At 37.2% G+C, this 14922-nt stretch overlaps 1 protein-coding gene across 3 annotated transcripts in view; it reads right to left on the bottom strand.

The window, feature by feature from the left end:
• Window positions 1-277: 277 nt before the first annotated feature.
• Window positions 278-14922, bottom strand: part of LOC107601775 (probable E3 ubiquitin-protein ligase RNF144A-B) — a 16260-nt gene continuing 1615 nt past the window's right edge. The window contains exons 2-9 of one of the 3 annotated variants that reach the window (XM_016294071.1): window positions 13958-14034; window positions 6379-6532; window positions 5897-6001; window positions 5699-5759; window positions 4952-5162; window positions 4108-4255; window positions 2765-2854; window positions 278-1558 (exon numbers count right to left, since the gene is read on the bottom strand). In XM_016294071.1, coding sequence (XP_016149557.1) covers window positions 1427-1558; window positions 2765-2854; window positions 4108-4255; window positions 4952-5162; window positions 5699-5759; window positions 5897-6001; window positions 6379-6532; window positions 13958-13980 — 924 coding nt within the window. In that variant the 5' untranslated portion in view covers window positions 13981-14034 and the 3' untranslated portion in view covers window positions 278-1426. The remainder of the gene's footprint in view (window positions 1559-2764; window positions 2855-4107; window positions 4256-4951; window positions 5163-5698; window positions 5760-5896; window positions 6002-6378; window positions 6533-13957; window positions 14035-14922) is intronic. The other 2 variants (XM_016294086.1, XM_016294079.1) reach the window with 2 other exon arrangements.

Here is a 14922-nt window from a genome sequence, read left to right as displayed (position 1 = left end):
TTCCCAGGACCTGAATGCTAAATCTAAAAACACTAAATGAGATTCAACTTGAAAAATTTAGCAGTATGACAGTGAAAAGGTACAACATTTATACTGTTCTGCCCAAAGGTAATTTTATTTTTTATACTTTCTAAAGAGTTGTTCTAATGCACAAGAAAAGCCAAACAACTGCTTTGCAGCATAATAATATATTTAAATGTGAAAAACATGCGAGTACACAATACATTATATATATATAAAAAAAAAATTACAAAACATAAACAAAAATAAAGGCATATTTAACAAAAAACAAGAACAAAAACTAGGTGTGCCCTAGTCATCAACCAGTTATTAATGTGCTAGACAATGAACATGTGGGCTTACACATTACATTTGGCAAACTGTTCCTAAAAGTATTACTCCAAAAAATTAATTAATTAAATAAATGCACAACTCCTAGAGTGACCTGAAAAGTAAGAAGTTAAGCCTCACTGGCCTGATTACTCTGACCTAAATTGGCAGGCACATGGTAATGCACGTTGTATTTGGATCTTCAACAGGTTGTGGATAAGACCCGTCTGGGTTGGAAATACAAATAACAGCCATCATGTGTGTTATGTCAACAAAATGTATCTGTAGATGACATCATTCACAAAGTGAATAAAATATTAGCTTACTTTAATGATACATTTGTGACAGCTTGGTTATAAACAGTGATTGATATGTGACCAGCTGTCTGATACCAGGATAACAAAAAAACCTTTCAGCAACACCCAAGCCTATAAGCTTTGAGAAGGCATCAGGTGACATGTCTGCTACGTCTATGGTGTGTGTACAGTATCTGAGTAGATTCAAATGGAAGAATGTTTTACTGTCCTAAGAAAGAGCTTCTAGGAAGCATATAAAAGCAAGTGGCAGACTGGGGCTCATTAGAGCCTCTGCTGGAGGTACAGAAGTGAAACATCTGCGGCCTCCAGCATGCATATGCAATTAGACTGAAAAAAACTGGCTGAGATATTGAGGTTATGTGACTATGCTACAAGAATATTATGAAAGCACTTGCTAAGAAATTTATTCCTGTCAAGTGTTTGTTAGGATCTCAGGATAAACAACATAAAAAAAATAGCTTAGTTAACCTTAATACCACATCAAGTGAAGAAAAAGTGATACTGAGAAAAGATACAAGACAATGTAACAAAAGACAAAACAAAAGTGTTTGCTTCCAAACACTACAGATCTGCTTAACTCCAATGGCTCATCCAATCAGCTTCTCTGCTCCTCTGTAACACCTTTTAATGCAAGTCAGCATATTCAAAAGTACCATCTCACGGACAGATAAGTCTTTTACCAATGCACCTGCAAAGTGTGCTCAGGAGAACAAGACAGGATCACAGCCAATCCTCTGTCAAATGAGTGGAAAGTCCCCTCCTGAAGCTGAAACGTTGCTCTAGGTGGGAAGAGGGTCGTCGTCGCCACGTTTACACTTGCACTTGCAGCAAAGCACGAAAGGAGTGGCCAGCAAAAGGAAAGGGGAGGCCACTAGCAACAGCAGACCGAAGCCAGCAAAAATCCCAACAACCTGAGCACAGAGGTGACGGATCCAGGGAGAAAAAAATAAATAAAAAAAATTGTACAATTAAGAAAAAAAAAAGAAAGGAGCAAAAAAAAAATAGGATAAATAATGTGTGCACATTCCTGCTGATTATAAAACCAGTATAGATTGGTCTGTGATGCTTTGACACGTCAAATCAGATGGCATTCAGCCACAGGGGGGCAGTAATGGTTTTGTGATCCTATTTTGGTGTCTGTCCTAGTGCTGCTGGTACTGATTTAGTAAAGAGAAAATCTACATTTCCAGTTCTAACAAATGTAAAGAACTTTCAAGAAGCATACATGCTAGATACAATTATATATATATATATATAGTATTATTTTTGAATAGCCTATTAGTCTGATGTAGTACTGAATAGTCAAACTGATGGTTTTTCAAAACAAAATATCAATGTGGTTTTATTTACATCACTGGCATCAGGCATCACTGCCTCATGTTGTGCTTTTGAGGATCAGCCACCTCTCTCTCTCTCTATTGCTGATACAATAAAGTAACAAAAAAGCTCAACTCTCCCTAAAGTCTCTGCACTGTAAAGTAAGGCATTAGCAAGTGGGACACAAGCCACTCTTGTAATAAACACATAACATCTCCCTAATATAGAAACATTAATCATGCCCTGTTGGCTTTTAGAAAATTGAGGGTTATTTCAGGTGAATTGTGTGGGTCAGTTTGTCTTTAGCACTTCAGATCTGCAGTCTAGAGGGATATGGCTCATGTGGTACATACCTGTGTCCGATGCCAGATGACGGAGGCTCTGGAATGACCCAGTTTGTTCTGGCATGGTCCTTTATCATAGTGGATCAGTAAGAAGTCATCCTGAGGAGATTAAGGAGAGATGTTAGCATCAATAAAATAGTGATGTGCATGAAAAAGATGATTGCCCTGACTTAAAAATATATATATTCTCTTTTTTCTGATTGGTTATTGCGGCATTTTGGGCGCAAAAAAGCTCAACTCTCCCTAAAGTCTCTGCACTGTAAAGTAAGGCATTAGCAAGTGGGACACAAGCCACTCTTGTAATAAACACATAACATCTCCCTAATATAGAAACATTAATCATGCCCTGTTGGCTTTTAGAAAATTGAGGGTTATTTCAGGTGAATTGTGTGGGTCAGTTTGTCTTTAGCACTTCAGATCTGCAGTCTAGAGGGATATGGCTCATGTGGTACATACCTGTGTCCGATGCCAGATGACGGAGGCTCTGGAATGACCCAGTTTGTTCTGGCATGGTCCTTTATCATAGTGGATCAGTAAGAAGTCATCCTGAGGAGATTAAGGAGAGATGTTAGCATCAATAAAATAGTGATGTGCATGAAAAAGATGATTGCCCTGACTTAAAAATTATATATATTCTCTTTTTTCTGATTGGTTATTGCGGCATTTTGGGCAGTATCTGAGGTCTGATTTGTTAGTGATAGACAGCATGTCTTCCAGACTGGCGAAATAAAGTGAAACTGGATTTGAAAGGTCACAGTCTGGAATCAGTGAAAGGCCTGGAATCACTTTGATCATGAAATACAGTTAAGTGCAAGATGTGCAGCGCCAGTCTGTCACATACACAGCATTATAATGAGAACATGATTGTAATAGAATGTTGTGATAGTTCTTTGTGCTTTAGTTGCCTGTGTATCAGCGTTGTTGTTACAGAAGGAGTGCATCCACAATGGGAGTTACCCTTTCAAACTAGCATGGTCAAGTTCATGTGCACATTTGTGTCCTTTTGTGTTCATTTTTGATCTTTAGTTTATTTTTGTCATTTTCTTTCAACAATATACATAACATTATAACGAGAAAGTTTTTTGCTTTTCTTGCCCATGTTTCAGCACGCTGCTATGGGAAGAGCGCATCCACAGCGGGAGTTAGACTCTCTGGAAACATCACGTAACTTTGCTTAAGTTCACTTGCATTTGCATCCTTTTGTGCAGATAGAAGCTGTAATGTTACGTTTATGTGGTGTATTTAGGACATTTGATTAATTTCATAGGATGTCATAGAACGGGCTTCAGTTTACTGGAGTTGATCTCTTCAGCTTCACCTCATGCAGCTATTCCTTTTAAATGTTTCTTTTTCAATAACACTGATGCGTCATAATCTAGCAGTTATTTTTTCTAGCCATGTGTTCATGTTTTCATGTCATATTTTTATGTCAACATTCATTTTCGCAACGGTCTTAAAATATTTTCATTATCTCCATGACGGACACACCCCGCCCCCCACACATGCCCCGGCCCCCCCGAGTACTCATTTTTTGAGACCTATCAATGATCGAAATGAGAAACTGAAAAAAATGCCCAACTCTACAATTAAGATGAATATGAGTTACAGCAGAAGCAGCACTTAGAAACTCCAACAATATATTGGTCTAACCAAGCACATCTGTACTGGAGGAATAAGACATGTAATAAGACATCCCAATAAAAGTTCTACTTTTACAGTAAATAGTATAAACTTTGTTAAAATAATAATAACAATAAGAAGAACACAGTGAAACCGGTCATACTGTATAAACAACTTACATCTAATGACTCCAAGCAGTACCAGCAGAAGGCATGCTTGCAGTTCTTACACATCATCTGGGCACAGCCTTCATCTCTCTCAATGTACACTTTACATTTAGGACAGCGTTTGATCGGAGCCTCGTCCTCCTCACTCTTGAGGTTGGAGCTGAAAGAGGGGAGATGAACATGCAACAGAACAGGTCATGACTCATGAGTCTCATGTTCAGTTTCATCAAGGCTATTTGAATACCTCTTACATTGAAGTGTCAGGTTCAAAAGAAATAACTTTTCCTAATGTTCTGAAATATGACAAATTATACAAAAATTTCAACTTGCTAACATGCTTTAACTGTATATATAAAAAAAAGTTTGGGGTCGGTAAGATTGTGCTCACCAAGGCTGCTTTCATTTGATCAAGAATTCAATAAAACAGTGATATATTATTTCAATTTAAAATGATATTTTACTGCATTTTCAAATGTAATTAATTTATGTGATGCAAAGTTGAATTTTCAGGAGCCATTACTCCAGTAATTACTTAAGTAATCATTCTAATATGCTGATTTGCTGAATGTTGTAGTTTCCACCATGATTTTGCTGAGATTAAACTGAATCCAAACAGAAACGTTACTAAAATGAATACCAGTCAGTTCCTGAAAAGTGTATGCATAATTTGTTGAGGGATACTTCAATAATATCTGTATACTGGACTTTTATTAGGGGAGAGAAACCTATTAAAAAATCTGAAGGCAAGATATTGAAGGTTATTTTTGTTTTTACGTAATGAGCTGCACCACAGAAACAAGATTTCTGCTGTGAATGCTCCATGATTTGATGCTGAGGGTTTAAAGTACACTAGTACCCATTTTCCCCAGGCAGGAAGGTGGTAATTGGCAGGCTCTCCTGACATGCGTGGTCAGTGGGGCAGTCTGCCCTGCAGGCGGAGCAGAAATGCAGACTGCACTGAGGGCACTGCACCGGCTGCGGCAACTGCACCTCTGATTCATTCAGCTGGCACACTGCTTGGCATGAGGATGATGGGCACCAAGTCCGACAAGGATCCAGAAGCACCTCTGCAAGGAAAAACAAACAGCATATTTGAAATGATGACCCATTTGATTTGATCTTCAACTACTTCAGACATTTACATTCCCGGGTTTGACATGAGGTATCAAATTTTATTTTGACAAAAGAGGTTGATGTATAAACACATACTGTTAGTTTGTCTGTTGTAAGAACTTCCTCCCCATTGAAAAAACTAAAATGCAAAAAAGCTCATTCTGAATGAAACATTTAACAATGTTCTGATCACTTCATGTTGCACAGTTCTGTGTAAAAGATTTATGAATGTGTCAATCTGATGCAGGCTTTTCAAAGAGGCTGCTGTTGAAAGATGTAGCTGTTAAAATACTATATTAGACATGACAAAACTCACACAGGAACAAAAAAACTCATCTTGCAGGAACAAAGCATTATTAATTTCCAAATATAATGCATTTCTTAGAGGCACATTAGCAAAAAAAAAAAACAGACATGAAGAAATGATTGAAAATTGGTGTAAAAGCTAAATTAGAACTATGTACTTCATGAAACTCTCAGGAAAACTCACCTCGTTCAAACTGGAGTCTCTTATAACGCTGCATGACCTTGTTAGCCACCATAAACTCAATCTACATCAGAAAAAAGAAATTATAATAATTTAAGCAAGACAGGAGCAAGTGACAGTGGGTGAGAGACTGTCTTGATACTTTAAACTCAGCACAGTTATTTCTGGTCTTTGGAAAAATGACATTTTAAGCAAGCTTACCTCGTTTTCCAGCAAATGTCCTTGTTTTGGGCAGGCAGAGTCTGGACAGCTAATAATCGTTTCAAGGCCTTCTTTAATGAGGAGTTCAACATATTGCTTCAAACACTGTAAGAGACAGATTCTTATTTTTGTTATCTTTGAAATAAATAACAAGACAAGTGCTGCCTGTGGTTATGTTTCCACCCAACACCCAACATCCAGAAAACATCCAAGAGCTGCTCGTAGAGAACAGGCCAGTTTGACCAATATCAAGATTCAAGAAGCTAATGCATCGCAAAAACAACTATCAAAGCATTAGTATCGAATTATATGTACACATACTAAATTATACAGTCCATATTTGAAAAAAAAAATCACCAGCTCCTGTATGTTTTGTGCATTTACATTACTGTATTTCCACTTGTGAAAGACTGTCAAACAATTTGTTGGATTGCACACTGCTGCAAAACACACTGGAGGGCTACTGAAGACACAGCCCTTACCAGACTGCAAAATATGCACTGGCATTGGGAGATGGTGGTCATCTGTTCCAGGGGAAACTCTCCTAGGCACAGTTTACAGGACAGAAGGGGCGCCAGGTCCACATCCCAGCTGGGTTCGTAGCGAGAACTGCTCATGGTACACGGATCTGGGACGCTAAAATACAGACAGAAAGCATAAAAAAAAACAGCTAATGCAGTTAATAAATATCATACTGTTTTATCAAAATAAATTAAAAACAAAAAAAACTACAAAATATAATCAATTATAAATGCAACAAGTGAATTTAGCCATCACTACAAATGTAATTTTAATAATATATTAAATATTTTATATTTTCAGTTTTAATTTGTCATTTTTATTAGTTTTTGTATATAGCATTTATTTTTTATATTTATAATTAGCTTTAGTTTGTTTTTATTTCAGTTTTATTAATTTTAGAACTTCAATAAACTTTGTTCGGGTAGCTGCCTGCAACATTTATTTTTCTTTTATGTTTTTAAAGTTTTATTTTATTTCAGCTTTATTTCAATTACCTAAAACATTTAATAATAGTTTTAGTTTCAGTTTAAAAATGATCACATTATAACGAACAGTAAGAAATTAATATTAATTCTGAGATTTGCTAAAAATGACTTTGACAGTGTTTTTAAAGATTAACCTAAAGTGAGCATTAGATGACAACAAAGGTAATCTAAAGGTAAAAATAATGGGGGGGAAGATGCTTACCCTTAAACTAGATTTTGGATATCTCACTTGTTATCTATTAAAATATTTGGTCTGCCGCAAGAGTTTTCCCTTAAGAGAGCTTCTGCTGTTTGCTAAGGGCTTGTCCAATCAGTCAATGGCAAGTATGCCAGTATCCCTCAGTACTGCTGCCAGGCAACCCAAAGAAAACTAATGACTGTCTCTACTGGAGTGCCCTACAGAACAGACTCCCTCAGAGAGTACGAGCAACACAGCAGCCTGCTAAAAACAAACAGACCTCTGCAAAATACACTGTATGTGCAAACGTTCAAAGCACCTTCACAATATGGCACAGCAAAACTTTTGCTCCAAAAGTTACTAAAATGTAACGTGATTCAATATACCACCTCATCACGCACTAGTACACACCATCACAAGCTGATAGAATTAATTGTTGAGGAACATTCAGATGGTCTAGTTAGTACGCTTCCGCACAGCAGATATCTGTGTAGGTGGAGACAGATGGAGACTCATGTGCTTGCGCCTGCAGTATCTCATTGTGTTGTGGTGGGAATAGTCGACAGCCCAAACAGCAAAAGGCTCTCAGCAGGCTGTTCGTCTCTCCGTTTGGGCCTCTCACCTCCGTCAGCACACCCACACAGCCTTAGCCAGACACAGTACCTCATATGTCATATGTAAAGCCACGTGTAGTGGTGAAATTATTCTGTCCTTTATGATTGTCGCCTGTCAAATACATCCCCAGTGAGATGTTGGGTAAAAGCCAAGGCAGACTGTGAGACATCAACAGTGTTTGTATGATGTACATCTTAGGACAGTGCTGATGTGGTAATCACAGCTCTTTCTGACATCCTCACCTTGTGTACCACACAAATAAAGAAAATTAAATGTTGTATGGAGTCTTTCATTGACTGCTCATTCTCCAGAGCAAACGAGGCAGTGCTGATAATGTGAAGAGAACGCAATTTAAGACTTCTCTTTCTCTGACAAACTTCATCACTGCATCAAACGTCACCACTTGCTGTGCACCAAATTGGTTCTTCATTAGACGGTTGTCATAAGAGCAGTTACACTGTAGGACTGCAAACCAAAATGTCTGATTGTCAGAACTTCATTGGATGCCCATATACATGATACATCACAGCAGCATTTAAATGCCTCTCACTGTGAATGCAACACTAAACGATAAAAGACTGCAGAGTTTGCCCTACTATAAAAATAAATCTTTCTCGATTACCAAAATTGGTCTCAAACATAAAACTGGTACCCACATTCTTGCAGTATAGCCTTAATACATCAAATCTCATCAGGAGCAACTATATTATATTAGCGTGAAGGATGGGCAATAAGGTTATCCAATGGCCAGACAAGTTTCAATCTTTCCTCTCCAGCATCCTGCCACTCACATGGGACAATCGTCTATTGTAGTCGCAATGGCCACTTTCTACAATCCAATAAATACCCAATGGATGCCGTTTGTTTTTCCTTGCAGAGGTGCTTCTGGATGCTTGTCGGACTTGGTGCCCATCATTCTCATGCCAAGCAGTCCCACCCTATATTTTTTCTGATTAGATGAATCGTGGATATATGCAGCCTCAATAAGGAAGGAAAGTCACAATTTCCTGTTCATGACAACTAGGACATAATGAACATAATGGCTCATTTAAACCAAGTCCACTGTTGACTAAACATGAATGCAAAAGATATTCACATTTTTGGGTTGAGAAGAGTTTTGTGCAAAAATGCATTTTTCATTCTGTTTGTATGACCAATGGCAGAGGTGTTGATGCAACCTATTTAAAAAGTCAATTATACAATTAATGAGTGGTGCCGCAGAAATGGTATAGCTGACACTTCAGCTGTTATAGCGGCGCCTTCTGGATGTCTTATTTAAGAAAAGCAAAGCAACCATAATAAAATTGACTGCCATTCCTTGTGTGGTGTGAAATACTGTAAATTCTTTCTTACTCTGCAATCTAAATGTTACTTTTCTTATATGATATAAGCAGCCTATAAATGCAACCTCCAGAGGACGCAGCCTCTTAAATGAGATGCAGCAAATGTCTGTCAACTAAATAAACAACAGGCCTCTGAGAAAGCACTCTATCAAAGACCTAACCACTCAGACAGAAGATTCAAAAACAAACAACTAGAACAAATTAAATTAAAAGGAACAAATTACCCAAAAAAACAAAGATGTCCACTCCACCACACCCAAAATCAAAGAGGAAATCGCTGGCATGAAAGAAGCCCTATAAATCTCCATTGTGCATTAATCTAGACAACGACTATCCACATCTGGAGCTCTTCCTCCATGGGTTAGGAAGGGAAGGTCAGGAAATACCCTATAACTGGATCACGTACAGCAGTTTGACACAATGAACTCCTCATAGGGTCCAAGATGAGTACAGAAAGCGTCTAACAGTTTGGCACTGTAATTGAACTTTTCTATCTGCTGACGGAGGTAATAGTCTGAACTAGTTCTTAAGCACATTTTCTTGTAGTGTGTGCACATTTAAAAGTGCTCACAGATCCCTTCAATAAAGAAACGGGGTTTGCTCAGTTTTGCAAAAAGCATCAGGGCTCCGGAGATGCCAATATAGCTTTCATCTAAGCTTTTAGCACAAGTTTGAGTAAAATTATATAACAAATGATAAAGGTCTTGCATAAGATCTATTTTTAATCTATCTAGGTTAAAACCAAATGAAGATTCTCAAGTGTCGCTTCAACTGTCTTTTGTGAGCAGGGTAAAAACAGTTTAGTTATAGTCAAGACCTTTGGTTGAAACATTAAAACACATTATCTGTCATTAATGAAAACAATGCAAGGATAAACTCAGAGTGTCAGTACTTAAAATCAGCACATTTTTATACTAACTCACTCCGTATCACTTTTCATATTTGATTGTGCATCAAACTCTTAAAAGGTGCTGAAACCATTTACAGCAACACTTTAAATAAGGCTGAGAGTGCTCAGAACACACATGCTTTAGGCAGGTCTTCTGATTTGTGTCAGCAACAATACTGAAATCCCTGAGCAACCTAATTGCTTAATTGGATTACATTACTAAGGAGGAGTATGTGAACACTGAAAGGGTTAGTTCACCCAAAAATGAAAATTCTGTCATTAATTACACACCCTTGTGTTGTTCCAAACTTCGGAACACAATTTAAGATATTTTTGATGAAATCTGAGGGCTCTCTGATCCTCCCATAGACAGCAAGGTAACTACCACATTCAAGGTCCAAAAAAGTACCAAGATGATCGACAAACATTTTCGTCTCTACTGTTTGTATGATGTACATCTTTCTGACATCCTCACCTTGTGTACCACACAAATGAAGAAAATTAAATGTTGTATGGAGTCTTTCATTGACTCTACTGCATCACTTGTGGATGCGAGTTCACGACAGTACCATATACGCAAGCGCGTGACGGCGAGCCACACGCTCGCGTCATGATACTGTCGTGAACGCGCATCCACAAGTGACGCAGTGACGAAAATGTGGAATAAGGTCGTTATTTTTGTTTTCTTTGCGCAAAAAAGTATTCTCGTAGCTTCGTAACTTTACAGTTGAACCACTGATGTCACACGGACTACTTTGTCGATCATCTTGGTTCTTTTCTGGACCTTGAACGTGGTAGTTACCTTGCTGTCTATGGGAGGGTCAGAGAACCCTCAGATTTCATCAAAAATATCTTAAATTGTGTTCTGAAGATGAACGAAGGTCTTACGGGTTTGGAACAACACGAGGGGAGTAATTAATGACAGAATTTTCATTTTTGGGTGAACTAACCCTTTAAACAAGCATAACTGTGCTAGTCAGACTTCTGCTAAGAGAAAGACAGTGACTGAGACAGAGAGAAAGAGAGTTTTTGCATTCACAGTAACTTGATAAATTAGGACCATGATAAAATCAGGCCTTTCATGAACTTGGCTATATGGACATGGAAACTAGTGCCTATCAAAAAATACAATATATTGCTAATGTTCTCAGTCACTGTATTTGGAGCAGTCTTCCGAGGTTGAACAGTTCCCTCTAAAGCGATCACTCTGACTCACTATCATGCTGTTTCAATTTAAAGGAATTTTCTAATCTAGAGGGCTGTTGCAACCAAATTTAACCATTGAGTTGAATTTGAGAACCGAATACGTCAGCTTCATGAATAAATCATTCAGACTGCTTTTGTGAACTGGATCAACCAATTCACTGCACCAGTCCTTTTTGACTTTTCAATTTTAGACCAAAATGACTGAGTAAATGCTGACAGAATCTTCATTTTTGGTGAACAGTTTATTGCTTTTAAATTGTTAAGACAATTATAAAATGATAAAAGATTTTGCGCAGAAGTGTGGCCATGTGGGAATAGACAGCAGACACAGTGTGGTCTGAAATCATCTCTGCAAGGCAGTCTACAAGTCAGAGGGAGCTGAGCGTTCCTGCCAAGCACAGGATGTGAGCTCTGCCCAAGGAAACAGCAACATTTCCTGTTTTTGCCATATGCATAACTAGGAGCACAGACCTATGCTGTGACTGAGAACTAGTATAACAGTACACGGGTCAAAGACGTTAAGGTGTCCGCATCAAAATAAATGTACAAAAGTGATTTTATGTCCATAGAAAACACATTAAATGTAAGTAAAATGTCTACTTTTAAGGTTTCAAATAAGTTTTTGGAGGTTAAAATGTCAAAATTTGGTTGAAATAATGTTACAAAACTCTGCAGTCTTTTATCGTTTAGTGTTGCATTCACAGTGAGAGGCATTTAAATGCTGCTGTGATGTATCATGTATATGGGCATCCAATGAAGTTCTGACAATCAGACATTTTGACATTCAGTGTAACTATTTATGTAAAAATTCAAACAACAAGCTTATTCTGACGTGTACATATTAAAACATATAAAAGAATAAGGGAGCATATTACATTTTATTGTGTTTTAAATTAGTAAAAAAATTATTACTGAAAAATGGGGGGGTATTTGGGGTGAAAGTAATTAGTCTTTTAATGTGTCATAAATAGATTTTTGTTGTAAATATGCCTGACAAGACCGTTACACTGAATGGCATTTTACTGGGTCTCTTCTCAGGGAAATCAGGGAAAAATGTATGATATTTATTTTTTGCTCAAAAAAACAAAAACAAAATTGCAAATTAAATTAAACAGAAAACTTTATACATTTTTTGGGGAAAAACAAACACAATTTAAAGCAGTATTACACTTGTTGTTATGCTTAAACCCTTTTTTGTCTTTGACCTACACACAAAATAAGTTTTTGTTTGTATGCCAAAAAAGATTCTCTACACCAAAATGTGCAAAATTGTGTTTTACATTGAGTAATCACATAAATAATATTTTTCCTGTTCATCTGCAGAAAGTTCAGAAGATATATATTTTTTTATCTTCTCTCTCTCTCTCTCAAAAAAAAAAAAGATACTGATGACACAGGAAATCTTGATCAAAATATGCACACACCAACAGCCATGCAACATTCCATTAATAATATTTTGGTTTATACCAGTGTAATTTAATCATTTAATGAGAAGATGTGGGTAATAAGATCACGTGTTATAGAAGTCTAATCTCACAAACAAGGATCTGACATCATTAGTAAGTGTTAGTAAAAGTGACAAATCGCACTGTGCACCAGAAAGCACTGGGAAAGCTCAAGAGGTGAATCTCTACAGGGCTTGTTCCATTTCAGTGTAGACAACATGACCTAAAGAGGATTTAACAGATTACTTGAATGACTGGGATCAAAGGATTTGTAGCAGTTCAAAAAGCACACCCATTATCTCTGAGAAAATATAAACAAATGAAGGAATACAGAGAAAGAGGAGAAGCTTGTCTTTGCGCATTCTCTGTTCTCATAAGTGTCTACGAAGTTTGAGAAATCAATACTTGAAACGTGTCCAAAGGTTTTGAAAGTAGGTTGCTTTTTTACTTTTTGGTGAATTTGTAATCTCTGTTTTAAAGTCACTGGCCTGTGGCCTCATTAGCTCTGAGACCAACCTACTTTGTTGGGATTCTTTCTACTGATCTGTTCACTTCAGATCAAGTGCCATTTATTGTTCTTTTGATGTCGGGTTATCTTTTTTTTTTTTTTTGCAGAAAAGCCACAATTCTGTGACACGACCTCAGAGTGAACCCATGCTATCCAGACCAAGCTCTTAGAAGCTGTACCTGTACTGTTCCTAACTGTACTGTATCTAGGACATGGTTTCCCAAACTGGGGTTCATGAAGAAGATAAAAATCATGAGTGACCTGAAATAATTCATTAAATCATAAAAATTTTAATTTTATGTTTAACATAAGGCCTGTGAAGGAGTCCAATCTGGATGATATTCATAAAAAAAAATTAAATTAAAAGACGTTAAATAAAACACTCTAGTACATTTTACATATCTGTATGATATTCATAATATTCTACTTTTAGCCACAGCAGGACGGATAAAAATGTGTGTTGCATGTAACAGCTCACACCTTAAAGTTGCAAATGAACCTCTTTAAAGAACACACACTATGTGGAAATTGTGTGACAACAGTTCCAGTTAATTTTAACTAGTTTGTACAGGTCGCTCATGAGAACATGGACAGGTACAAAAAGAAGTATTACTCTTAAATGTGAATTCCTCAACCACTGAATATTTATTACACATGCTAAGATACAATAATGCTCATTTGATTGTCAACGTTTCACTGCGAAGGCAGCCTGTGACTTAATCACACATTCAAACAGTTTTTTATGCCATATAGGAAAATATAATATAAAAGGTGATGCTTAGTCCGGTCCTACCCCTAAATGCCCTAAAATGATCTGACACCCCTGATGTGGGCTGATATTATGCTCCACTAGACATCAATACACCTCACATTCTGAAGTTGGTGATCAGCATGCAGTGAGTCACCTCCAACAGTCCAACTGAAGAGATGCTAAACAGCTCCAAGATCTGAAAATTCATAAAAAACACATTAGTAGGCTAATCTATTTATTCAAGCGTCAATAATAATTCACCTACCTGTGCTAAGACATGAACAAATCATTGATGTAATATTTAGTGTTTGTGTGCGTATAGAGCAGGAAGACTGAAAGCTGGCAGGCAGTTTGTTTTCCGGACATGGGAAGTCCCTGTGCATTTCATGAAAGGGACATTCAGAGCTGACCAGCTGTACTATGGTAATGCCCCTCTTTCATGCTCAGCCCACTTCTGTAACGTCACACTCCGCTCAATAAACTTCCCCTCTCTTTATCTTTATGTCGGAACATCCCAATTTAGGTTTAAGGCATCAATCTTCACGTTAATCAAATGAATGCATAAGTTTTCACAATGAAGACTCCAATCCCTTTTAATAACAGGTTTCTACACACTACAGGTTAGATTTATAATTCTTGCCAAAGAGCACTTAATTTAATAAGTAATTCATTTGGCTGCACTGGCTGCCAATAAAAAGATCAGACACTACAATATATCTAGAGATCGATACTCAAATCAAGCATGATCTGGGTCACTCTCAGATTGGCCATAGACCAAAATAAACAACAAATGCCAAGGCTGTGGCTGCTAGTTGAGTCAAACTAAGCTGAGAGGCTTTCTTGGAGTCTATACTTCTTGGAATAGGGCACATGTCCAACTCAGCCCTGCTCTTCTACAGTGGACTGAGGACCGGAAGAAAGCATTGTCAGCCTGATAAAATCTGAAATAAATTGTGTTTGTGTAAGCTGGATGTGAACCACACTTGTGGTTACAGGTAGGGTTATTATCATTAACTAAGACCAAAACTATTAAAACATTTTTTGTTAATTGAAATAAAGCTGAATTCAAATAATATTATATATA

This window comes from Sinocyclocheilus grahami, unplaced genomic scaffold (assembly GCF_001515645.1).
Source record: "Sinocyclocheilus grahami isolate Dianchi unplaced genomic scaffold, SAMN03320097.WGS_v1.1 scaffold15.1, whole genome shotgun sequence".
NCBI classification, from domain to species: Eukaryota; Metazoa; Chordata; class Actinopteri; order Cypriniformes; family Cyprinidae; genus Sinocyclocheilus; species Sinocyclocheilus grahami.
The sequence above is the reverse complement of the archived record's forward strand: the minus strand, read 5'-3'. Positions and strand labels throughout refer to the sequence as shown.